A 25,164-nucleotide genomic window follows, 5' to 3' on the forward strand; every position below is an offset into this window, starting at 1 on the left:
CTATATGATAGAATTTTTCACATCCATTTTTCTCTGAGAAAACTAAAGCTCAAAGTCATTTGGCCACTTGCCTGAGATTGAATTAAAGCATCAGATGAAGGTGTGAGGATTATCTGTCTTTATCATATGGGATGGTCCTTCCACTCATGGGGAAAAAGAACTTCATACATCTGTATGATAAATGATGGTTTTTCTCAAGCCTGTATTTCAACAAGTAGGAAGAGGAAAACTCTTCTCTTGGTTCTCCAGAAAGATTTCTTAATTGAATCCCAGGCCTCCAACATTCTGGTTCACAATTTAAAACACACACACACACACACACACACACACACACACACACACACACACACACACACACACATGAAAGAGGACAGGAGGTTGATAGAGTATCATGTTGGTGACGTGGCATGAGACACGAACTATGGGACATCACGGGTGGGCATGGTAGGCACTCACATGGGTAGACCCTCTCTGGGAGGGCGTTTGGCCGAATCAGCCCACATTGCAACACACACGTCCTTTGACTCCGAGCACCCTTCATGTAGCAACTGCTGGTTAGATGCCCCGTCACGGCCATGGGCAAGGCTGCCTGTTCATTCTACAGTGCCAGGCCTGGCCCTGCACAGTGCTCTCTGTGCGAAGCTGTGATGCCAGGAGCACCTGGTTTCCCTGGATCCCTGGAGACAAGAGGCTGTCTACACAGGCACGGGGATGAACCTCGTCTGCCTTCGGGGACCTTGGCTCTGTCCATCAGACGCCCCACAGACGTGTGGGCTTTTAGTCGCAGCCTTGTCTGTAGCTGCAGCCAACCAGAGACAGCCTCGATATCTGTGACCAGGATGCCGTCACACGGTGGGGGATACAGGGCAGGAGTGGAGTGACACTTTCTGCTTGGATCTTTACCTCGGGATTTTATTTTCCACTTTAACAGGCTTGTTTTATTCAGGAGAGAATTTTAAAGAGGAAAGGGGCAGATTTCAGGTCTGAATCTAGAAAGTACCATTAAAAATGGAGATTGAGCAACAGAAGCCTCTCAGTTCTGCCCAGGGGCATGTCCCTCACTGCCTGCCGCTTTGGAGTGCAGGGGGACTCATGGCTCTGCTGGGACTTTCTCGCCTCTGTATCTTTGCCCAGGTCTCAATCTCTGCCTGAAATGCCGGCCCCTTTCCTGTGCCTTTTGACATCCAGCCAGTGTTTGAAGGCCCTGACAAGGTCTCGTCTCCCTGCAGCTGAAGTTTTCTCTCTTGCCTTGTAGTCCTGGGGATGTACACGGTCCCTTTAAGGTGTTTCAATTTATTTATTTTTTTCTCCTCACTCGAGTCCGAGTCTCTGGGTAGTGAGAACGAATGTCTTTGCTTTTTCTGTACTCCTGAGCTTGCTGGGCTGGCTTTGCACATTGCACATGGTACGCCTTTGACAGCATTTGCTAATATCGACTCTTTACTCAAGGCCTGGCTCTGCTCCCTGCCCGTGAGGTGCTCACCCAGTACTTCGGGAATTAGATAGATATCTAGGAATGAGATGGAGATCCCACATGGCCTGGGTTTTAAATGAGTTTAAACTACTTGTCCTAAAACAACAACAATATCAGTAGCAGCTGGTATTTAGATGACACCTGTTGTTTACCTGTTGCTCTTCTGAGACTTTTCTGCATTTGCTCATTTAACACTCTCAGCAGCCCCCTGAGGCAAGTATGACTATCCTGTTTCTATCGATGAGGAACCCATAGCCCAGGGAGGTTAAGTCACTTGTCTGAGGTCACAGAGCAAGTGAGTAAATCTCTGCGTGTTCTTTACATGTTTCTGCGGGAGTTCAGGAGTAGAAAACTTAATAGCACAGCTGACAGGGCTGACAGCATATGAAAGCAAAGGGGTAGCCTGCGTCCCAGCCTTAGAATCAGGCTCCAGTAATCCACTTGAGGAACAGCTTGGAATACAGGGACCTGGCACTGCCATGTTATCCTAGGTGTGGCAGGTGCCCTGGGGGACTCCAGACCAGGCCGGTACAGGCCCTCAAGCATGTGCTGACCGCTGGGCCCGCTAGGAAGTGACTTTCTCACCAGCGTCCAGCGGCGTTACCCAGCGCTGGGTCATCTCCTGTTGCCATGACAGCAAAGCGGAGGGCCACGGAGAGCATCGTGCCACCTGGGAGCCGGCCGCCTGGGGATCAGGGTCCTGTGCTCAGCTTGGGTCTCCCTCCCATCCTGTCACTCTCTTGTGCTTGGCACTAGCTTGCTTTGCACACAGACAGCCTCCTTTCGCAGGGAGCCCTGAGGGATGGCACCCTCTGCGTGCCAGCTGGCATATACCCCCACTCTGGCGGCTGTGTTCCATTGGCTCCCTGCTCCCGAGGAAGAGAGCGTCCCCTTGGGCCCGGCTGTCTGAGCATGTGAGGTGGCTGGAGGCTCCAGGAGCCATCTGAGCGGCCAGGGCATCCCTCTCCAAGTAGCAGCCATGCCTGCATCCTGGCCTGGCCTCTCCCAGCCGGGCCAGTAGGGCCTCCCTCCTGCTGTGGTTACGAGTGTTTCTGGGGGTGGAAAACAGAAACCGATGCTGTGTCCTTCAGGCTGCCAGGGTTCTGGGAAATCCGTGCCTCAACCCAGGAGCCAGAACTCCCCGCTCCCACCCACCCGGCCCTTTGGAGAAGAGGCACCAGCTCCCTCCACGCAGGTTTCCTGTTCTCCTCAGACTCAGGAAGAGGGTTTGGACTCAGATGCAGCCGGCTCTGCTCCTCTGCGAGGGCCACCCCCAGGGTCACCAGCCCCTTCCCTAATTCAGTCACATCCAGCCGTGTGATGCCAGAAGGTGCCAGTCCTGGGCTCTCAACCCACGATGGCCTCTCATCTGCCAGGCTCTGGCCGTGCCTACCCTGGAAGGAATTTCCCAAATTCAAACTCTAGACCTCACAGCTCTTGGTCTCCTACTGATCAGAGTTCTCAGATGTTCAGGGAACTGGCAGAGGGGCTGGGAGGAAGGCATTCTGTCTGGAGTACTTCCCGCTGGGCTGGTGTGACTGCTAGGATCAGGGTCCCCTCCCATGGGGACTTTGATTTTCAGAGGGGCCTCTCAGTGGCGGGAATTGGCATGGGTGTTTTCTCCTGAGGTTGGCACCTCTGTTTTGGGAAGCCTGGCATCCTGGCCCAGATCTGTGCTTTGATCCATTTCACTCAGCAGGGTGCCTGCCTACCAGGTGCCAGGCAGAAAACAAGCCGGAGAGCATGACTTTGGTGCCCTGTGTCGTGGCCTGCAGCATGACCAGATGCAGTCATTCTGTATGTATGCAGGGGCAGGCGTGGCAGGGGCAGGCATGGCTGGAGCAGTGAGTTGGCTTGATGGGGTCTTCCATGACCTTCAGAGGTCAACGCAGATTACTTTAGGCCTGGTCACAAAGCTTTTATCTTTATTGTTATGTGAACTTTATTAGCAAGGCAGGAGTCCCGTGTAGATGTTGGAACTACAATGCCGGGTTTGAAACGCAGCTTGGCCACCTGCTAGCTGTGTCACTGTGATGGAGTTTCTTTCCCTCCCTGAGCCTTGACTTACTGGACTGCCAAGTGGGAGTGATAATAGCAACACCTCCTTTGTGGGGCACCGTGAGCACCGAATGGATTCATGCGTGTCGATTTCTTAGAATACGGCCTGGCACGGAGCAGGTACTCCATGGGTGCCAGGTGCCACTGCCATGGCCATGCTCATCCTCAACACCTGCTGCCAGCCAGGGGGTTCGGTGGGTTCTGGAAGATGAGATGAGGGGAGGAGAAGAAGAAATGCAGCAGAGAAGTGTATTTCGAGTGGTGAGATGAGCTTTGAGGAAAAAAACAGGGAGCTGGGAGAGAGGGCACTTCAGACAAGGGCTTCAGATGAGGCTCCTCACAGAGGTGGCGTCCTCTGCCCCAAGGGTGCTAGAATGTGCCAGAACGCCGGTCCTTGGGTGGCAGGTACAGATGTCTCCTTTTTCCTCCTTTCGTTCCTTTCTGCACCTCCTGTCTCCTCTCTCTCTTTCCTGTATTCTTCCCTCCCCTTTTTCTTCTTCCTTCCTCTGCGCCCTCCTTTTCCGTCTTTCAGCCTTTTTTTTTTGAGTCAGGGTCTCATTCTGTCTTCCAGGCTGGAGTGCAGTGCAGGGGCATGATCATGGCTCACTGTAGCCTCGACCTCCTGGGCTCTGGCAATCCTCCTGCCTCAGCCTCCCAAGCAGCCAGGACTATAGACACATGCCTCCACACCTGTCTACATTTTTTTGGTAGAGACAAGGTCTTGCTACGTTGTCCAGACTGGTCTCTTGGAACTCCTGGGCACAAGCGATCCCCTCACCTTAGCCTCCCAAAGTGTTGAGATTACAAGCATGAGCCACCGTGACTGGTGCTTTTCTTTCTTTCTTTTGTTCCTTCAAATACTAAATTGCTTTTATTAAATATTTTAGTAAATATGTTAACAACATAAATATGTGTAGCAAAAATACATACTGTGTATCTACCCCCTCCCTGCAAGTTTTTAAAAAATAGGATAACTGTTTTTAGCTCTTGTATTTTTTTAAATGTTACTTGCAAGTCTTTTAGTTATATTTCTCTAAAAGATGACTGACTTTTCCCCAATACCATTATCACCCCCTAAAATGAAGAATTCATTAGTACCGTGAAATTCAACATTCCAATGTTCATCTCCCTCCCACACCCCCTCATACTTTTTCCGTGCGTTTGACTCTGAATGGGAGGAGAGATCAGGTCTTGTAACTGTCTGAGATGTCTTTTCGGTTCCTTTTGTCCATCCTCACCCTCTCCCCTTTTCTCCCATGCCCTCTCTGTGCTGAAGCAGCCAGGTGGCTGGTTCTCAGAACTTTCTGTGGTTGGGTTTTGCGGAGTGCAGTCCTGTGGTGTCATCTAGGGCATTGTTCCGACCTCCGTCTTTCCTGTAAGTTGGTTGTCAGATCTGGAGGCGTGATCAGACACACTCTGGTGCTTTGGCAGTGTCTGTCCACCAGGAGCACATGGCATCTGGTGGTCTCTGAGAGGCCCAGCCGCGAGGCTCACCACCTGGAGTGCAGTGGCACAATCACAGCCCACTGCAGGCTTGACCTCCTGGGCTCAGGCAATCCTTTTACCTCAGCCTCCTGAGTAGCTGTAACTATAGACATGTGCCACCATGCCAGTGTTTCAGTTTTCTTGATAGAGACAAGGTCTCGCCATGTTGTTGAGGCTGGTCTCAAACTCTTGGGTTCAAGCTGTCCTCCCATCTCAACCTCCCATAGTGCTGAGGTTAAAGGCACGTGCCCAGCCTCCATTTAACTTTGCTTGCTTGAGAATTTTATGTGGCTGGGTCATTCTGTGAGTAGTTTTCTGCAACCTGCTTTTCCTCCAACACTGTCCTTGAGATTCACTCTGTGTCTTTGCTGTGGCTGGAACGCCTTCCTTTTCTCTGCTGCGTAGTATTTCATTGTGCTGCTGGTGGACCTTCATTCCTTCCAGATTCTTCCTCTTTCTCTGCCTCCTGGTACGCACACAATCTATAGGGTTACAAGTGGAGCTGCTTGGTCCCAGAGGATACACACCTGCAGCTTCAGGAGACGATAACAAGTTGTCTTGTCTCCTGAAGCAGTAAATGCCTACTGACGCCATCAGCAGCATGGAAAGCACAACATCTGATACCGTCAGATAGTTTCATATTTCTGCTTAGCTGATGTCTGTCAAATGGTATCCTTGGATGAACAGAAACTTTTGACGTAAACAGATTTTCTGAAAGCTTTGAGGTTTGGGGGTGCAGTTTAGGAAGGTGCTACCGAAAATGTGTCATGTAAATCTCAGCCCCTTCCCGGGCCCTGACTCAGCCTTGCTGAGAGGGCCAGCAGCTTGCTTCCACAGCCTTCCAGAGGGTTCCGAGCTCGCCCTGGTTTAAAGCTCTGGGTCAGAAAATCGTTCTCTGCCCTGATGTCATAACAAGGTTCCAACGTCGTCCCCCAGTCACATGGCCGTCTCCCGTGTACACCTGAGCTCATCATCCACCTGGGGCTGTTTCTTGTGTCCAGTGTGAGGGAAGGTTTTAGCTTCCTTGTCTTCCATGTGGACAGCTGGTGGCTAGTCACCATCCATCCAGAAGTCTGTCCTTCCCGGCCCAAAGCCCATCAGTGTTGTGAGCATCTTTCCAAAGAAGCAGGGCCTCTCCTGGGCCCTCGGCTTTGCTCCATGGGCCAGTTTGTCTGTGTCCAGCCAGTGACACACTGTCTTTGCCTTGCAACCGAGAAGTCACCATGGTCAATATCTAAGGGGGCGTGGTGCACACATCATTGCAGGGGCGTTGCAGAAAGCCTTGACTTCAGAAGCATCTTGGCTGCCGCGCCCTTTCTGCTTTGGTGTTCTCATTAGAGTCAGCCTGTCACCCTGCAGAATCGTGTTGAATTCTAGAACAACCTCAGATCTCTGCTTCAGGGCTCCATGAGGGGAAAAGGGGCATTGTACGGTGTGGGGTTTTTGTGGGATTTCTCCACAGTCTGCTCCAGGCTATATTTCATCACAGATATGAAGACAGAGCCACCTCGTTCAGGGCCTTGCAGTCACTTCTAGCCACTGCCCTGCCACACAGGCTGGGACCTACTTGACAATCGGACACCGGCCAGGCTGCCATCCCTGCTACCCCCTCGATGCTTGGCGGCCTCCGCAGTGGGCACGCAGGGCTAGGGTGGTGGGGGGCTTTCGGTGGAGGCGATCCTCCCCTCTCTGAGCGGCTCAACTTTCCTGATCCACTGCTCTTAAGCCCGCTTCCCACAAGGTCCTTTTGTGGGCCGTTTCTAACTATGTCCCGATTGGCTTGAGATGGGCCAGATTAGAGACATTCACTCATGGAGAAGTGCTTTGCCTTCCTTCAGGCTGGACTAAGGGGACAGTGAGGACTTGGGGCTGCTGACTCCACAGTTCTCATTCCAACCCATTTACGATGTGGCTTTTATTTTTATTCTTTTCAAATCAGGGTCTCACTGTCACCCAGGCTAGAGTACAGTGGCACCCTCATGGCTCACCACAGCCTCGGCCTCAGCCTCCCAGACTCAGGCAATCCTTCTGCCTCAGCCTCCTAAATATGATGTATAGAGCACGCAACCACACCCAGCTAATTTTTTTCTTTTTTTTCTTTTTGGTCTCACTTGTTGCTCAGGCTGGTCTTGAACTCCTGGGCTCAAGAGATCCTCCCACCTTGGCCTCCCAAAGTGCTGGGATTACAGGCATGAGCCACCACGCCTGGCCAGCTGCATGGTTTAAGAGGCCTGGTGGGCACCGCATGGTGCTCTGGGGACACGGGCCTCTTGGAACCTTGGGGCCAGGGTCTCTTGCGGCAAGGAAGGAGGCTGAGGCGCCATGGGCCAGGCTGGCGCACAGGGTGAGTACAGGCTCAGGGGTCCCGACTTCTCCTTCCTGACCACAAAGCATGATTTCCGTTTCTCTTAGAATCTGCTCCGCAGAGGCAAGCGCGAGTCTTTATCACATGCTACCTGATGGATCCGGGACCCAGTACCCATGGTTTGTTCATGTGTTCATTCTTTCATGACATCATTCATTCATCCAACAGCTGTTCCTTGTTCACTACTAGGGGTGGTACAGTGAACAGAAAGGCTGAGAGTCCCTGCCTTCATAGAGCTCACAGGCTAAACCTAGACTCGATAGGAGCAGGGGGCACTAAGCCCTTTGTGAAGAGAGCGGGAAGCATCTTGGAGGAAGTGACATGCAAGCAGTGGTCTCAACGAGAGAGCCTCGCAAAGGTCCCAGGGAAAAGTATCCTAGGTAGGGGGCACAGCAAGCACAAATGCCCTGAGGCATGAGCCTGCTTGGCTTGTTAAGTGTGTAGTGAGGAAGGGTGGCTGGGAAAGGGGAGAGGGAGGGAAAGACATGTAGAATCTTCAGTCTTAAAGGAGTGGCCTCTAGCCAGGGACATGTGGAATCCTTGGGTCCAGGCCATGGGCTGGTGCCCGCAGGTCTTTAGGGAAAGACCGTCAACACAGAATTCTAACAAGGAGGCTGACGGGTATCCATCATGTCTGGGCTGCTAGCGCCCTCCTCGGGAATAACCTGGGATTCCCCATACACAGGCCCACCACTGTGGGGCTAAGATGGTTGCACCCTCATTGGAGGGAGGGTGCCTGTGTGCTCCGTAGATGGCCACAGGGCCCAAAGCCAGAGTCAGAGTGACCACCCCGAAGGCCTGGGATCCGTTAGGTCTAGAAACACAGGCCACTGGTGGGTTTGTGGGGGAGCAGGCCTAAACGTCCCTCCCCAGCTGGGAAATGTGGCCAGCAGGGCAAACCGGTGCCTCTGTCACTTCTTTCTGAGGCCCAGGCCTTGGTTTTATATTTCTTTATTTTGCTTTTTATTTCAGACTCGGGGGTACACATGTGTGTTCACTACATGAACATATGATGTCGTGGTGGGGACTGGGTCTCTGGTGGACCAAACACTGTGCCCTGTAGGTAGTTTCTGAGCCCCAGCTCCCTTCCCTACCCTCTCATTGGTTATTGTTTCCATCTTTGTGACCCTTTGACTCCCATGTATGAGTGAGTCATTCAGTGTTTGGCTTTCTGTTTCTGAGTCAGTTCATTCAGAATGATGATCTCGAGTTCCGTCCATGATTTCATTCTTTTTTATGACTATGTAATATTCCATCAAGTTAATTGTTGGTGGGCGCTGAGGTATGATTTTGCTTATTGCGACTAGTGCTGCAGTGCACATGTGAGCACGGGGTCTTTTTGACATATTGATTTCTTTTCCTTTTAACTCTAAGGATATTCGAGCACCATCTCACATTTCAGACATGCACCCTGGACTGGGCAGGGTGGTCCCAAGGGGGCCCAGAGGGCCAAACCACCCCCCTGCTTCTTAAATCTCATGACCCACCCCAGGTTAACCAGAGCTGCCAATGTGCATGTTAGCTTATCCCCATTTTTTACTGTGTACCACATGGGTGATTTCTACTGTGTTGCCCTGATATTAATAAAAGCCAGGGGCTCCCAGGGACCAGCCTTGGGGCAGAATTGCATTCAGAGGAGCATATTCTAGCTGCCATGTGATAATTGAAAAAGAGCTTCTATCTTCAAGTAGTTTGAGCCAGACCGCTCTGCTACTTAATTTATGTGACTTAATTTTGAGACTTGGTTTCTTCGTCTGTATAATGGGGACAATCAATACCAACTTCATGGGATTACTATGAGGATCAAATATATGTAAAATGCTTTGTAGAAAGTGCCATATAAATTAACAAAATAGGCCGGGCACAGCGGCTCACACTTGTAATCTCATCACTTTGGGAGGCCAGGGTGAGAGGATTGCTTGGACCCAAGGGTTCAAGACCAGCCCAGGAAACCAAGCAAGACATTGTCTCTGCAAATCATTCAAAAAATTAGATCGGGAAACTGAGGTGGAAGGATCTCCTGAGCTCAGGAATTTGAGGCTGCGGCAAGCTGTAATCGTGCCACTGTACTGCAGTGAGTTGTGATTGTGCCACTGTACTCTGTCCCGGGGAGACAGAGTGAGCCCCACTCAAAAAGGAAAAAAAATTGTCAAAATGATAGCTATTATTTCATATTAAGAGGTTTTATCCACAAGTAATAGAAACCTGGCACCAAGGGGCTTGGCTAGAGGAGACTTATTATTTCAAACACCCAGAAGGAGGGCCTGGGGCAGATGTCTGGGTGGGGGCAGCTGTTCAGAAAGGTCTCCAGGACTCTCCCAACCCTCCCCCTGCTTGTCTTGAGTCATGACATCAGCTGCCCTCACAGACACCCGGGGACCACAGCAGTCTGTGTTCTGCCCCTCCACCGCCTGCTCCCTGTGAGCCTCCTGGTGTCTCTTCCTGTGTCTTGTGCCTATCCTCACTGCAGAGAGGCTTGGGAGGCAAGACCTGAGTGGCCTCTGTCCTAGGACCCACCTGGAATGGCTGCTGGACGTGGCTGCCTCAGACCTTGATGCCCCTACATGAAGCCTGTCTCCTCTCCCCAGTCTCTGGCACCCACAACTGCCCCAGAGCGCCCCTCGCCCACAGCCAGCTTCTCTGGTCCCTTCCTTTATCCCATCCATATCCAGTTTTGCCTCTTTCTTGCCCTCCTCAGTCTGGTCCTATTGATTCAGCCAGTTCTTCTGCCTCAGAGGGTGCAGGCAGGATGCTCTCATGTGAGCAATTCTCGCTCATTCTTTTGTGTTGCCGAAACATATCGCATCTCATTGGCCATGTCTGTGCCAGTCCAGCTACTGCTGACCTGGCCACTGACCTTCCATGAGGGTTTCAGACCTGCTCCCGGACACCGTTGAGAGCCAGAACTAATTGGAGAAGTTCTGGTTAAATCTGGGCAATTAGGAGGTGGTGTTTTATTCTCTCACTCATCATCCCACCTTGAAGTTCTTACTGAGCACCTACTGTGTGCTGGGCTCTGTCCCAGGTGCTGAGTATACAGCCGTGGACAAGAGAATGAGGTCCCTGCCTTCGTGAGAGTGTTACAAACCAGTTAAAATGTCAGAGGCTTTGAGATACAGCGTCCTATAGTCTGAGTGTGCTACATCTCCCCAACACCCAGGACCCATTGCCATGGTAACCATGCACAACTGAAGGGCCATGCCCCTAAAAGCATGCCTGGGGCTCCTTGACCCTTCTGACACTGAGCTTTTATGCACATGGGCACATGCTGACGGATCTGGGGGGCTGGGGAGATATTATGTGTAAAGCCCCGGGGCTTGCACACCCAGGGTCTTTGGGACCCTGGAGCTGAACCTGACTGCCAGCTTCCCATCCTCCTGAAGGGCATCTCCTCCTCTGCCCCCCTACTCCTGCCCTCCAATGGATATGAGGTGCATGGATTTGGGGTTCTGAAAGACATTATGGAAGTCTGATGGTGGAGGGTGGGCTTGGGAGGAACACGGGGCCAAGGAGGATACTGGGATCAAGACCCAGGAAGCTGGCTCTGGGGATGTGGCCTGTCTCATGTGACTTGGCTGGCGTGGGATGAATGCCTCTCCCTGGAGCTAGCTCGAGGCAGGTGGTCCCCTCGCCACCTCACCACCTCAGGGCTCAGTACCTTCCCGGCTGCAGGCTGATCTGCTCTCCCCATCTGCAGTGATGTACTCTCCCTCCCCCCCGCCCACCAGTGAGCACTTTGCCTCCTTCTCAAAACCAGAGTCTCACAACTGCCAGGTTTACTCATCTGGGGACAGTTTGGGACACAGGGTGGCATCTTTCTCGTAAGCCCCGAGGGCGTGCTCGTAAGATGTCTGGCGGCCGGGTGCTGTGCGGCCCGCTGCCCGGGCTGGCTTCCGGGGCCTCCAGCTTACTAGGGTGCCGGTGACTCAGAGTGCTGCTCTGCCTGTGGCTGGCCGGGTGTGGTCGCTGCACCCCGAGGGGCCCCTCTTGGCAGGATGTGAAAACGCATCTCTGAGAGCTCGACCGACCTCAGAGCCACCCACTCTGAAAATGCAGAAATAGCTTCCAGGGTGAAAGTGCCTTGGGGGAGGAGGGTGGACGGGCGGGCCAGTCAGTTCAACCCTTGAGCCACACATCCTCTGTGGGGTGCACTAAACACACACAGATGGTGATAGAACAAACTGCTAATGCTCTGGTTTTTCCCAGCTTGGCGTTAAGTATATTCATTCCCATATCACAGATGAGGAAACTGAGGCTCCTGTTACAAGACTGGTTCCCAGAATTCTTACTACATGCCTTGCATGTCCGAGGCATGTTCTGACTCACTGATCTGCTCGAAAAACTTTCGAAGCTGGGACTCAGGAGGCAGAGAGGCTTAGGGGTGGCCTGGAGTCCCATGAGCAGGCCTGGCAGAACTGGGATTGGCACCCCGACAGTCTTGCTTCTGTTTTCATGTGGCTCTGACACTGGGGCCGTGAGCCTCTCCCACTCAGCTTGGCCCCTGTACCAGGCCCACACCCTCAAGAATAATAATTGTTCCAGAAACACAGAGGCTGTTCTTGTGAGATTGGTGGAGAGCTGAGGGGAAGGGCAGTTGCTGGAGGGACCAGGAGAAGAGGTTTGAGGCTGGGGAGTGGGGAGTGAGGGGTGGGAGGTGGAGGTTAGGGGAGCAGGATCAGATGCTGAGAAAGAAAAGAGCCTCCGCCAGTCCCCGGAAACAGAGCCAGGCTGCACACAGGTGTGGCAGGGCAGGAGCTGTGGGATGCTGGGTGAGGCTCCTAACCTCAATGGCTTCCCTGGCAGATGCCTCAGCTCTAACCACGTGAGCAGAGATGGGGATGTTGGAGAGGAATGGACTTTGGCAAAATGGTGCTTAGGAGACTGTATCAGTCAGCTCAGGCTACGTAACAAAATATCCACTTTGGGCAGCTCAAACAACAGATACTCATTTTCTCACAATTCTGGAGTCTGAGATGAGAGGGTTGGGGCTGGGGCCCAGTAAGGACCCTCTTCCTGGTCTGCAGTCACCTTTTTGCTGTTTCCTCACATGGCGGAGATAAAGAAACAGATCCATTGTGTCTCATCTTCTAATTGGTGCTATAGGGAGCTCCCCTCCCCCCAAGTTATGATCTCATCTAATCCTAATTCTCTCTCAAAGGCCCCATCTCCAAATACCACCACAGTGGGGGTTAGGGCCTCAACACGTGATGTGGGGGGGGAACACAATTCAGTCTAGTAGGAAATTGGTAGGTGAAAGATTTGACCGAGGAACTGAATCAGGAGTTAAGGCTCTGTCTGCATATCCTGCGAGATTCCTTTCTCTTAGGGACATCTGCAGTGTCACATGTATACATGGTCATTGCTGGTCACTCCAGGCAGCCTTTGAGTTGACAGCCAGTGCAAGGGTCCGGCCCACGATCTCACTTGGGGACATTTAAGACAGAGCCTGGTCCCTGCTTGGACCCTGAGAAATTTCTTTCCAGGCAGATAGTGGCCTCTCTTGCGTGCGAATTTGGAAAGCACAGAGGGAAGCGGGTGTGGTTGAAATCTTCAGTGGGAAGTTTAAGACTTAAAGTATGGAAGATGGGTCAGAGGGTGTCGCGGAAGGGAGTGTGATGTGGCCAGGGACACCTGCTGACAGGACGTGGCTCAGGTTGGGCTTTAGAAGAATGTGGATGTGTGTGTGGGTGTCCCGTGTTGGGGCTGTGTTGTGAACTGGTCATGGCATAGAATAATCTGGAAAGTGAACTTACGGGAGGGTGAGATGGAAGCCGGGCTGGAAGATTCAATAACTATCCAGTGAATTCTTTCCCCGCAAAAGGGCTATGACAGTATTCCAGAAAGGTCTCCTGAAACCAGGCCTGGGGCTTCGGGCTTTTTTCCAGGAAGGAGCAAGTTTTGTGCAGGTCTGTGACTTGGGGAAAGCGGGTCAGGGTGGAAAGTCTCGTTGCTCCTTCCATGTGTCCACTTGTGAATCCACCAGAGTGTCGGGCCTGCCCTCCCCTGTGACAAACTAGGAGAAACAATCTCAAATGTCTTCCAATAAATGTTTGGTTAGTTTCTCTAAACCCCGAAGAGAAAGATGGCTTCCAAAACAATTAGGTATTTATTTTATCATCTCGTTTGTGGTTGCAGGCTGATTTGTGGGTTTGAATTACTGTTTCTTTCCTGTGTCTCAACTTGATGTAGTAACAAGTGCTTTGCTTTTGCTTTTTTTTTTTTTTAAGGCCACAAGCTATTTTGCAGGGTCTGCTCCGTGGCTGATGCCTTTAGAATAGGGCTAGGGCCGAAGCAGTGGAGAACTGGCAGAAAGACAAGGGAACGAGCGGTGGTTTGTTTAGAATGCTTTCCTGCCTGTGGTTGCTACTTTAGAAGCGTGTGGTTGCCTGAAGGGAGAGGTGTAGCTTCGCTGCGTGGAATCAGAAGAAATTCTGCTGAACTGGAGACTAGAACTGGGTAGGGGATAAACTCAGCTCTGGTCTGAGCCCAGATAATGGGTCAGGCCTTCCTCGAAGGGCAGCTCAGTTTGGGGAACATGGCACGTTGCTTCTCCATGAACTGTAGTCGACAGGAAATTGTGAAAGCAGCAGAGAATGGAGGAGGCAGGAGCGTGTTCTACCCCAGTTCAGAGGGACAGCTATCTTTCACGGTAGAACCGGTAGAATCGTCTCACCCGATGTTCCTTAGACCCGTCTCCAGTCCCATCAGCTCCACAACAAATGCACACTGGGCTTCCCATTCAACTCCATCCCGTTTAGACATGCTGTTTCAGAAGTCTGGGAAGCAGCTGTAGACTCTGTCAAGGTGACAGATTCTTGGGTGGGTGCTTTTGTCTGTCAAGACTATTTGCTTTCATGATCATTATCAGCGTCAATGACGCTGATCAGTGAACCACTTCCAGCCTGCGTCCTATGCTGTCACCTAGTCTACAGGACCGTGCGATGACTCACCAATGCATGCCTGGGGGCCAAAAATGAAATGCCACTATAGAAGTAAAACACCACTGTAGAAGTCTTCAGGTGCAGACCCTAAAAAAACCACAGAATAGGGGCATGATTCTCAGACCAGAGGCACCCTCCTGTCTCTGGGAGGGTTTGTGGATGGTGCCTACGGAGCATATATGACTCCATGTCCTGCTGTTTCCCTAGCTGTCTCCTCTCCCTCCTGCCAACAGCTGACTAACACAGGCACATAGATCCATGGGGCCAACTTCCTGTTTACACGTGCAGAGAAATGGCATCGTATTAGCACGGACTCCTTTGGACTGGGCTCTGTCTCCTCCAAGATCGTTCACTCTCTGCCCTTTCTTCTTCAGGGGACAATATTGTAGAGTTAATGAGCACATGTCAAAGAGTCAGCTACATCGTGTCATTCAGTCCTTAAAGTAACCCTGCCAGGGAAGTGTTCCTGTCCCATTTCACGGCTGAGGAAACTGAGGCTCAGCCAGACTGAGGCAGCTGCACGGAGGAATGTTTTTGCCCCAAGAGCTTCTGATGCATTCTAATAGAGGCCCCGGGGCAGCCGAACGAACTCTCAAATTAGGGAAACCCTGGCCTAGGCCCACTACCCATAAAGCTGGGGCCACATCTTGGCTCTCCCTGCACCAGGGGGCTGTTCCTGGCCAAGCCACCGCATCTCTCTCTGCTGTACTAACTTGACCTGAAAGATGCCTGTGAGGGCTAAAGACAGCAGGGTGAGAGTCACTGTAGGGGAGGGCATTTGGCAGTGGGTGGGTGGGGTGTGGAGTTGTAGAACTTGGTTGAATTAAGACAGACCTGTCGCCGGGCTCGGTGGCTCAGCCTGTAATCCCGCGCCTTTGGGAGGTTGAGGTGAGTGGATTGCCTGAGCCAAGCCCACGGGTTCGAGACCCGCCTGGGCAGCGAGACCTCATCTCTACAATAAATCAAAAAATCAGCCGGGCGTGGTAGTACATGCCTGTAATTCCAGCTACTTGGAAGGCTGAGGCAGAAGGCAACAGAGTGAGACTCCAACTCAAAAAAAAAAAAAAAAAAAGACAGACCTGTCTTCTTGCTCTCGCTGCCCTTGTCTTCCACCAAGGAGCACACAAAGAATAAAACTCCTTGATGAGATAGGCAGCTGCATCTCAAAAGACTACAGACAAACCCAATGTCGCACGCCTTCTGTTGCTCTGAGAGGGTGACAAAGTAGGGCTTGGCTTTTTGCATTCCCTGAGATGGTACGATGTGTCACCTGTCTTCCCAGGCCAGCGCTGGGCACCATGCAATTCTCTGTCTGGAGAAGGAACCTGTGCTCTTGCTGGATGGCATTGAGTGCACGATCCCTGAGAGTCCACGATCCCTGAGAGTCTACCTGGATTCGAGTTGTCCCTCCAAGGGTGTGACCTCTGACCTGGGTGTGACCTTGAGACCTACTAAGTGTGACTTCAGTGGGTATTTGTGGATAAAGTGAGAACGTCTTGGTCATGCCAGTGTTCTGGACTTTCTTTTTCTAGGAATCACAACTGGGGAGTGGCATGTCCTCCCTTAAGTCCAACATTGTCACCCTACTGTAGGGCAGGGGCTGGGGTGGGGCCAGTGGAGGTTGTTGTCTTTTGGGTATTGGATAGATACAGAAGCATTTACACATGGGTGGGATGAAGGCGGTGATCCAAGACTTGGGGGACACCCTTCGCTTGGACTGAAGCACTGGGAGAGGGGAATGTGTGTTTCCTATCATGGGAGCAGGTGGAACAGGGTGATGGGGGAGGAAGGAGGACAGAGGGAGAGCAGTGAGGGTCAGAGGCTGGTTTGGCCATGGGAAGTGGGAGGGGTCCAGTGGGTGGTTAGCTACCTAAGTCTGGCATTCAAGGGTGCTGGTCTGAGCTAAAAGTATTAATATAGCCATTGTCAGGATGCGGGTGGCATTCTAAGGTCCCGAGTGAATGCCCTGATAAGGTCCTCAGCACTCAGATTTGGGAGAAGTCAATTTATAGTGGAGACAGGGAAGGCTAGTGAGGGGCCACCTTGAGGCCCCAGGCACCCAGGTTTTCCAGCTAGCCTGAAATATATGGTCCAAGTTGTGTTTATAGCAGCCACAAAGCAGGAGGCTGTCATCCTGCCACAGGGCTACAGCATCCTGTGACCAGTTCCAGCCAGTCAATTCCTGCGGAAACTCAACAATCAGAAATCCAGGCCTGTAGCTGCAGAAACACTAAAAGGGTCTCATGGATCGAATGTTCTCTCCCTTGAAGAGGAGATTTCCTTGTAAGAGCACCCTGGTTACTTGACAATACAGGAAGGCCTCAAGATACAAAGGAGTTCTATTCTCAGAGTGTGTTTGTAAGTCCAATTTGTTTTAAGTTCAACAAAGTGAGCCTAGGTACCCAACTAACAACTGGCCATATGGTACTGTATGCATTTAACAGCCTTTGCTGACACCTAGTAGAGTGAAATAATACATTTTAAAAAACCAGGTGTGCATCATTCAAGTCCGTAACTTGAAGATTCAGATATAGGGGTCTTACTGTAATGCAGTTGCACTCCCCATAAGAAACTGAACCCAGAAAATATTTATCAGTCTGGCATTCAGAGTACACTCTAGCCTTCTAATTTGGCCATTCAAAGAGGCTGGAAAGGCAAGTTTTGTGAAAGCTGTAAGCCAGGACTTTATTGTTTCTTTAAAATGGAGACGAGAATATGATAGAATGGCTTAGAAAATAGGCTATTCGGTCTCGGTCTTTTCAAGTGTCTTCATTCCTCTGATTGGGTGGGGGCTGTATTTTCATTGTTGACAAAAAAAGGAAGATAATGTGTTTTATGAATTTATATGACCACTGAGGTGATGTCACCGATAAGAAGGAAACCAGGGTCCCACTTAGTATAAACAGAAGCCTGAAGGAAGATGATGTCTGAGTTGATCCCTGATAAAATTCTGACTCTCTGTTGACTACAGCAAGTGCCAGTTTTTTTATCTTCTCTCTTGAGTTGGCCACGATTTGAAACTATCACATACCAGCTGCAGGGTCCTTGTGTCTAGTTACACTTACACTGCCCCTCCCCATAATCTTGTGGATGCACTTTGACCTCAGAGACCCCCGTTTCTCTGCATGAAGTGCCTCATCTCAGTGATCACTGCCCTGGTGGTAATCTGACACAAATGTTAAGATGGTTTAGAATTTGGGCTTAAACCTCAGCCAAAAGGTTAAGTTCTCTCCTGGGTTCTGAGTTAAGTTAAGAAATGCCCCTGAGACGGGTGATATTGGCATGAGTTGGGAGCTTAATAGAGATCAAAGGTGATTTTTTTTTCTTCTCAAAAATGATTTTGCAAATCTTTTTCAGAGCTGATAGACACACACCTTAGCTGGATACAAAACATATTATGAAACAGAATGACTGTGATCTTTGATCCGAGAAATCAAAGTTAAAGGTAATTGACATCTTCTGCTTCTCTTTTTGTTTTCCAGCTGTGTGTTTCCTTAATGTGAATTTTTTTTAAAGTAAAAGAAATCTTACAATCTGAAGGTCCTCTCTTCTCATTTTCCAATTGTCCTTAGACACCATGTCCAGCTCACAGGTCACCCTCCCTACTTCTGAGGCGTACCCTCCTGGGACAACCCAGGGGGCTTCTGTCTGTGAGGCTGGAGCTCAGGGCTGGGGTGGGGGCAGAGGGGGACACGACTCCAGGGGTTTGCATGTTCCCTGGGGGCCTGTCACCCCACTGGCCTGCGTGGGAAAGTCAGCAGTGTCACGGGAGCCTCATGCTGCCCCTTTGTGGCTCTGTGCATGTGTAGGGTGGGTGTCCTGCACTGGGCAGCAGAGTGGGCAGGGAGGCCAGGGCACCCCGGAGTGCTCATAGGAAGCACCTGGGCATAGTCGATTTCCCATCTGGAGCCCCGTGACTTAGGATTTCAGCTTCTCCCAGGGGCCCCCTTGTTGTGTGCTTCTGACAGCGTGCATTGGCTGCTGGGTTTCTGGATTTAAAATCAGCCTCTCGGGCTGAGGCTGGAGCTGTGGTTTTGCCACAGTGCTCGCCTGAGCCCTCACCCAGCTTCAACCAGCAGTCCGCCCCCTTGATTTGGACCTGGGCCGCCCCAGAAGAGCCTGGTTGCTAAGACAGACCTTGCAGTGCAAGTTTCGGGAGGTGTTTGGGGTGGGAGGCCTATGCGGGACATTGAGGAGGCTGCTTGACCTCTGTGTGCCTCAGCTGCCCCAGTGCAACTGCTGTTCAATCCTCTCCACATCCCATGGGAATAAGTCAGCACCCACAGTGCCCAGCATGTGGCGGGCGCTCTGCTAGCTGATATTAGAGTTGGGTGATGTTTCTCCTGCTGAGTCGCCTATGAGCTTATTGGGCCACCACTTTTGAGTGGTCCCTTTGTCAGCGAAATGGATTTATGACATCACAGCTCGGGTCCAGAGTCCCTGGCAGCATCACAGCTCTCTTTGGTCCTCTCTGAAATCCTACTTAGAATAACCATGCCCTGCACACACAGAGGAGCTGACCCCTCAGCTTCCTATTTCCCTGAGGACAGGGCCTGCTGGGATGCACCCAAACTTCCCACCATCAGAAGAACCCTGAGGGGGAGGGTCATGGCTCTGATACAGTCTCCAGCGAGGCGTGTCCTAAATCACCAAAAGGCACTGATGCCACCAGCACACACTTGCTGAGCACCCACTATGTGCCATGTCCCCCTGAGGGCCAGGCATCCGAGGGATGAGGATGATGAAATGCAAGTAAGATCTCAGTGCCAGGAGAGTGGCCACCGGGGCTGGTCAGATGGCCTTTTTGGTCTGCTACTTGGGCCTGAGGACTTAAGCACGCCAGCCCAGGCCTCCAGCCTACCCACTGACCGCCAGGGGGTCGCTGCAGAGCCCAGGTGCCTCCAAGGGGATTTGCTATTGTGTAACTCTTCAACCTCACCCCTGTTTTGAACTGTGGTCCTGTCGAGGGTTTCTTGGACTTTTCATGTAGTGTCGCCCGGCCGGGTTCTTCTGGAAAGTTCTCCAGTGTTCCCAAGCATGCAGAGGCAGAGACAGCTGGAGATGAGAGGCTGGGCTGTGACTTCATAGGCAACTGAGCCTGGGAGAGGTCTGTCCTTGCTACCATGTCTTTTCCATTTGGAGACAGAAGTCAAGACCAGTGCCGCAGGGAAAGCAGACGTGATTACTCAGGCAATAGGGTTTAGGCCCCACGGTTTTCTCTCAAGTGCTCAGGTTCAACCCTGCTGACCCAAGCGTGGGGTCTTAGGAGTGGACTCAGCAGGGCACTGTGGAGTAGGGGACACAGCAGGTAGGGGTTGGAGGTGGCGTCTTGCACCCCTCATGGCTGTCAGGTTCTCGGATTTGGCCTGGAGAAGGCAGCCCCCGCCCCAATTCCCATCCAAGCTTGAGGAGTGCCTTTCTGGCCGCAGCTTGTGTGTCTGGGCCCAGGCTCTCGTGGGCACTCACGTGGTCTCACCAGAGTTTAGAAAACATGCCTGAGGTTGGACAGAGATGCAGGGCTGGGCCTATCTGCTCCTTCCTGCCACTGCTTTCCCAAGGGAAGCAGTTCCAAAGCCAGCAGTTAAGGGGAATGGGCCTGTAGTTTAAATCACTCTCGAAAGGCCTTTAACATGCACCTGAAGTGTGTATCCTTGTGGGTTTCCACATGAAACCCTGAGCAGCTATTCAAGCCAAAGCTTGAGAACCTCTGACCTCTGGCAAAGGAAAGAAGGAAGTCGACAGGCAGGTGTCTGGGCCTTCCAGCAAGTTAGAAAATCCCCAGGGCAGAGTGGGATGCTAGCACAAGTCAGTTCCAAGTTTTAGAAATTTACCATGAAATCAATTCAGGCCTGTCTGAGGTACAGTACTAGTAAGAGGCGTTGGCATTCTCAGGGTGCCCTCTAAAAAGCAGGCAGAGAGAACTCTGCTTTCCTTTTCTTCTTTGCCATGGGTACCTATGAGGGATTGGCAAACTGTAGCTCTCAGGACAAGTCTGGCCCCAAGCCTGTGTGTTGGTTAATAAAGTTTTATTGGAACACACCTGTGCCCGTTTGCTTATATATCATGTGTGGCTGTTTTCATGCCACATGGGCAGAGCTGAGGGCTTGTGAAAGAGCCTACATAGCTGAAGATATGTTTGGGTCCTTCATAGAAAAAGTGTGTTGACCCTGGGTGTATCTTCTTTTTACATCTGCAGCTATTTTTACTAGAATATGTGTATGCTTCTTATCAAGTTGTAACACCTTTGTATAGGTCAATGACTTTGCCATGTGTGGGAATATTACATCCTTATTTCTTTCTTGGAGTTTTGAAAAGAACACAATTTTTATATGCTTAAGTCTAGCCACCTTTTCCTTCCCGGCTTCAGCCTTGGGCATCAGCATAGAAGTCACCCTGGGTTTACAGACATATCCTCAATGGCAGGGTGATCAGAGGTCAGGAGTGCAGGGACAGACCTGCCACCACCAGTCTCAACTCTGTTCTAAGAAAGGGATGCTGTCTCCATCTGTTCTCTGCCACTAACTAAGCAGAACCTGTCCTTGTCTTTCCCTGACCTCATGCAAAAGACACAGAAGATTCTAGGGCCCCCGGAAGAAAGGGGGTGAATACCAAATCTCATCTCTTACCAAGTGTGTGGACCCTATGAGTGTCCGGGTTAGTTAAATAGGTCCTGGGTTAAAGTCCCACTCCCCCCTTCACCTGCTACAGCAAGTGACTGCCTGCCTCTACGTTCCCATCTGTAAAATGGGGATGATGATGATATCACTCGCACTAGTGTGGGAATTAAATAGCAGCTCCCGGCACCATACAGGACCTGGCCCGTGTCCTGCAGTAAAGGTGAATGGTTCATATTATGTTGTAGAGAGAGGAACTCTGGACAGGGAACAGACCAGCGACCCCTTTGTCAAATGGACAACAGAGGAGAATCAGCTTCCTTAAACCAAATGGCCTAGGCTGATGGTGCTGGGTCCTTGTGGGGGGCTAAGATGCAGGCATTAGGCACCTGCTGTGTGCGTGGTGCTAGACATGGTATGGTACTTGCTTCTGGAGAGCGGGAAGGTGGGATTTGGATAAGGGAGGGTGCTATCTGGAGAACAGTTCGGGTCCAGTTTGGCAAGAGGTGGGAGGAGAGGAATAGCTGCTGGCCTGGAGAGGGGATGCTTGAAACATTTATCGGGTGAATGGGGTGGGAAGGTGGCCCAGCACTAGACCTCAGAGGCAGACCCAGGATAAGTCCTGGCTCTACCTGTGTGACTTGAAGTCTCTTCACTCCATCTAAGCTTCCGTGTCCTCACTCGTGAGTGTCACTGTCTGGGATTAGAGCTACGGGGGAATGAGGGCATCCACAAGACACCTGTTGTGTTCCCAGACATGGAGGAGATGAAGGGATGGAGCCTGGCTGGTGGTGGGGGGAGGGAGGGTGATATGAGCGAGAAAGAAAAGCATCAGACAGGGCGGGAAGAGCCAGATTCTGGGTGAGTGGGTGAGGGAGAAGAAGCCTGTGTGGTGGGCGAGGGTGTGGCAGGGCTGCAGGAACTGAGGTCACCGTGGGCAGAGATGCTGGGAGATTTGGATATCGATCGGGTGACTTTAGGCCACCAGCGGGTCCAAGTAGAGGTGAGACAGAAGCCACAAGGAGGAGGCAGGGACAGGGCTGAGGCGGGAAGATAGGAGGAGGAGGATGTCGGGGGCATCATGGAATTGGCCTAAAGGGCACAGGATATTCCTTGCACCCCAGTACCCAAGTCTGCAAATGTGGGGCCTTCCTGTAGGCAGAAGATAGAGGGTGAGCAGCGCTCTCTGCTCAGAACCTGGAACCCAGGCACTGCAGCTCTGCTTGGAACCTGCCCCTGGCCGGCATTTCTGTTCTAAAACTTTCTCCTCATTTGCAGCCTGGGGACAGATCAAGCCCTGAGGTTTGAGGGGGAGGCTTGGCGTTCAGGGCCACCTCCCCACCCCCAGCAGTGAAAAGGTCTAGAGGCATGATGTGCACCGCTCCTTGTTTTTGCCTGAAAGGAGCTCGGGAAGTGGAGTGGCTTCATCCCAAGGGAGGGGAGGGGAGGAGAGAACGTGTCTGCCTGCTTGAAAGGTCTCCCATCCTCCCAGTCCCAGGCCCGGCCTGGCCCGGCCCCCAGGGTCTGGGAACAGAAAGCGACCCTCTTGGGAGAGCCAGTGGCGCTGCCCACTGGCTACTTTTAGAAAGCTAAAGCCGTGGAAAATTTCCCTGAAGGATCCACTCCTGTCATTTCCCAGGCTGAGGAAACAGGAAGCCCTTCAAAATCCGGGCTTTGAGAGGCGTCGCGTGAGGCTGCCCTGACCTGCCCTGACCCACCTCCCTGGGCATTCTGCTTTCCCTTTGCCTGCAAAACCCATCTGCTGCTGCAGGGTGCATGGGTGGGGATGGGGCTGGGGGCCGCCAGCCTTCTGGTTTAGAGCCCCCGGGAGTCAGCTTGTGCCTGGTACCCAGTAGGGGCCCAATTAGTGCAAGTTAGCCAAAAATACGAACTCATCCTCAAACATCTGGAAATGTTTTGATCTTTTAAGGCCTACATTCTCAAGTATTAACATACAGGTATCATATTCTAATACATGGATATCTAATAGACGGATTACTGTTCTGCAAGCCAATATGGCTGTACACTGGGCACTGAGATCTTTTCTTTACTTGCATTATCTCATCCAGGCTCCTCGGCATCCCTAGGTGGTAGGTCATATTTTTAGACACAGTTGATAGATTGGGAAACTGAGGCACAGAGTGGTTATTGCTCTACAGCGAGGTCCACCAAGCAAGGAAGCTGCAGGAATGGGATTCTAACCCCAGATAGCAGACTCTAGACCCTGAGAGCTCCTCCTCCTGTGCTCGATGGCGTCTAAAGGACAAGGAGCTGTGCCTGGCTTTCTGGCACCAAACAGAGCCTGTAGATAGCCAGCACTGAGTTCAGAGTCTGACAGGAAGCGTGGGGATGTCACTGACTGTCACAGCCACCAGCTACTGAGCGCCACTCCCTAGGCACCATGCTGGGTGCTGTTATGTATGTGAAGGCTTAGCAGCGTTGCAACAGCCCTGAAAGGTATGTGATTCCCACTTGACAGATGAGAAGACTGAGGCAAAGATGAGAAGACTGAGGTCAGCGAGGGGGCCGACAGGGAGACCCGGCTTATCCTGCTCCTTAAAGCTGTTTGCATTCCCTGCCCTGCTGCTATGGCGGGTGCATACTCATCCGGGCTGGGGTTTTCCAGGGAGAAGCACCCGGGTCTAAGAGGGCCCAGCCTTGACCGTGGAGAGACTTGGGGCAACTCTTCACATGCAGCCCTCCATGCCAGTTCTCCCATCTTTAACTTCAGGACCTCTGAGGAGGTTGTGGGAAGCACTCGGTGTCAGAACTAGGGGAGGAGAGACAAGCCCATCCCTGAAGGGACTCCCTGAGGGGTCTGCCTTCTTTCCTCTTCTGCCCCAGGACCAGTCAACATGATCTGGTTGGAAAGCCATAGGTATAGATGCACCTCAGGGAGCCCGCATGCCTCTGCTTCGTGTGGGCTGTCACCGACACCATCTCTTATTCCCCCCGAGGGGGGCCTTTCTGCAGGATCTCTAAGACTTCACTGCCCTGATTCCAGGAACTAGAACCTTAGACAAGTGACCCCACGGGAGCAGGCAGCCAGCTTCTCGGAGCAGTGGCAGCATCACTGTTGGTTCCCTGAAACACCACATGGACTTCTGGTGGGGGGATGGGGGGTGACCAAACTTCCCAGAGCCCCTCTGAGGACACTTTTCAAAGAGAAAGAAACCAGGTTGAGGCTGGTGGCTAGTGAGTCCTAGGGGAGTTCCCATGTTCCCTCTAAGGGCTCCTCTTTCGAGAATTATGTGTTATGGGTCGAGGAAGGACCTTGCCTTACCAGACTTAATCATGCCTTAGGTATCTTCTGGATGTCATGATGGAAGTAATTCAGGACACTACAGAGAGCCTCAGGTGCATTAAATAAAATACAGAAGAGGGGAAAGTTACTATGGCCCAAATCCATTTCAGCCACAAAGATTTGAGCAATTTCCACTCACAGATCTGTAACAAAATATGATTGTCCAGAAAAAAAAACCAAAAAATGACATAGCAGGCATTTCTTATGTTAAAAATCAATAAAATGTATTTTGTGAGACGCAGAAAAAGTATCTTTAAAAACAGCCTGAGGAAGGTTCTAGAAAGTGAACCTGACGCATATTTTTGATGCCCTCTCACCTGTCCCTTCTCTCGCTCTTCCCTCCACCCCTTCTCTTTTCGTTTGTAGTTAATGAAATTATCAGGAAGGAGTTTTCAGGACCTCCCGCCAGAAATCAGACGTAGGAGCAGCCATCATAGCAAGACACCCCCTGTGTCGGACCCCTCGGAGCCCCACGCCGCCTGCCTTCCGTCTCCTGTTCATCTCCCTCCTGGAGTGCACACGTGAACATCGCACGGGCCACAGCCAACTCTCGATTCAGGAACTCGCCGCCTCTCTCTGAAGGCCGGAGAGAATGCTCTTCCTTTTGATATTTGTTTTCTATCCCAAAGAGCATCCTGGTTGATCTCAATGGTGTTCCACCCAGATGTTAAGTGCCTGGCAACCCAAACCACACATTCTGCACAAGACAGGACGCTGGAGCTCGCCTGAAGCTTGGGGGATGAGTGGGAGACAGGAGACGTGGGCGCTGTGGTGACACCCCAGCCCTCAGTTCACAAGAGTCCGACTTACAGGCTGAAGAAACCCAAGGCTGGGCCACCGCCGAAGTTTTACTTTTGAATTCTCAATCCAAAACAAAAACTTCTTGGTGTTAAGTTATGACATGTGTACACGTTTGTTGGTTT

General features: G+C 51.7%; 1 protein-coding gene across 4 annotated transcripts in view; it reads left to right on the top strand.

Annotated features, from left to right (window-relative positions):
• Window positions 1-24,875, top strand: part of NFATC2 (nuclear factor of activated T-cells 2) — a 144,062-nt gene extending 119,187 nt beyond the window's left edge. For 2 of the 4 annotated variants that reach the window (XM_008073457.1, XM_008073456.1), the window contains exons 10-11: window positions 17,681-17,768; window positions 24,608-24,819. In XM_008073457.1, the coding sequence (XP_008071648.1) occupies window positions 17,681-17,724 (44 nt within the window). In that variant the 3' untranslated portion in view covers window positions 17,725-17,768; window positions 24,608-24,819. Of the gene's footprint in view, window positions 1-17,680; window positions 17,769-24,607 lie in introns of all 4 variants that reach the window. The other 2 variants (XM_021706668.1, XM_008073455.2) reach the window with 1 other exon arrangement.
• The last annotated feature ends 289 nt before the right edge of the window (window positions 24,876-25,164 follow it).

The sequence above is a fragment of the Carlito syrichta genome, unplaced genomic scaffold (genome assembly GCF_000164805.1).
Source record: "Carlito syrichta isolate Samal-C Ts95f unplaced genomic scaffold, Tarsius_syrichta-2.0.1 Scaffold315848, whole genome shotgun sequence".
In the NCBI taxonomy this organism is placed as follows: domain Eukaryota; kingdom Metazoa; phylum Chordata; class Mammalia; order Primates; family Tarsiidae; genus Carlito; species Carlito syrichta.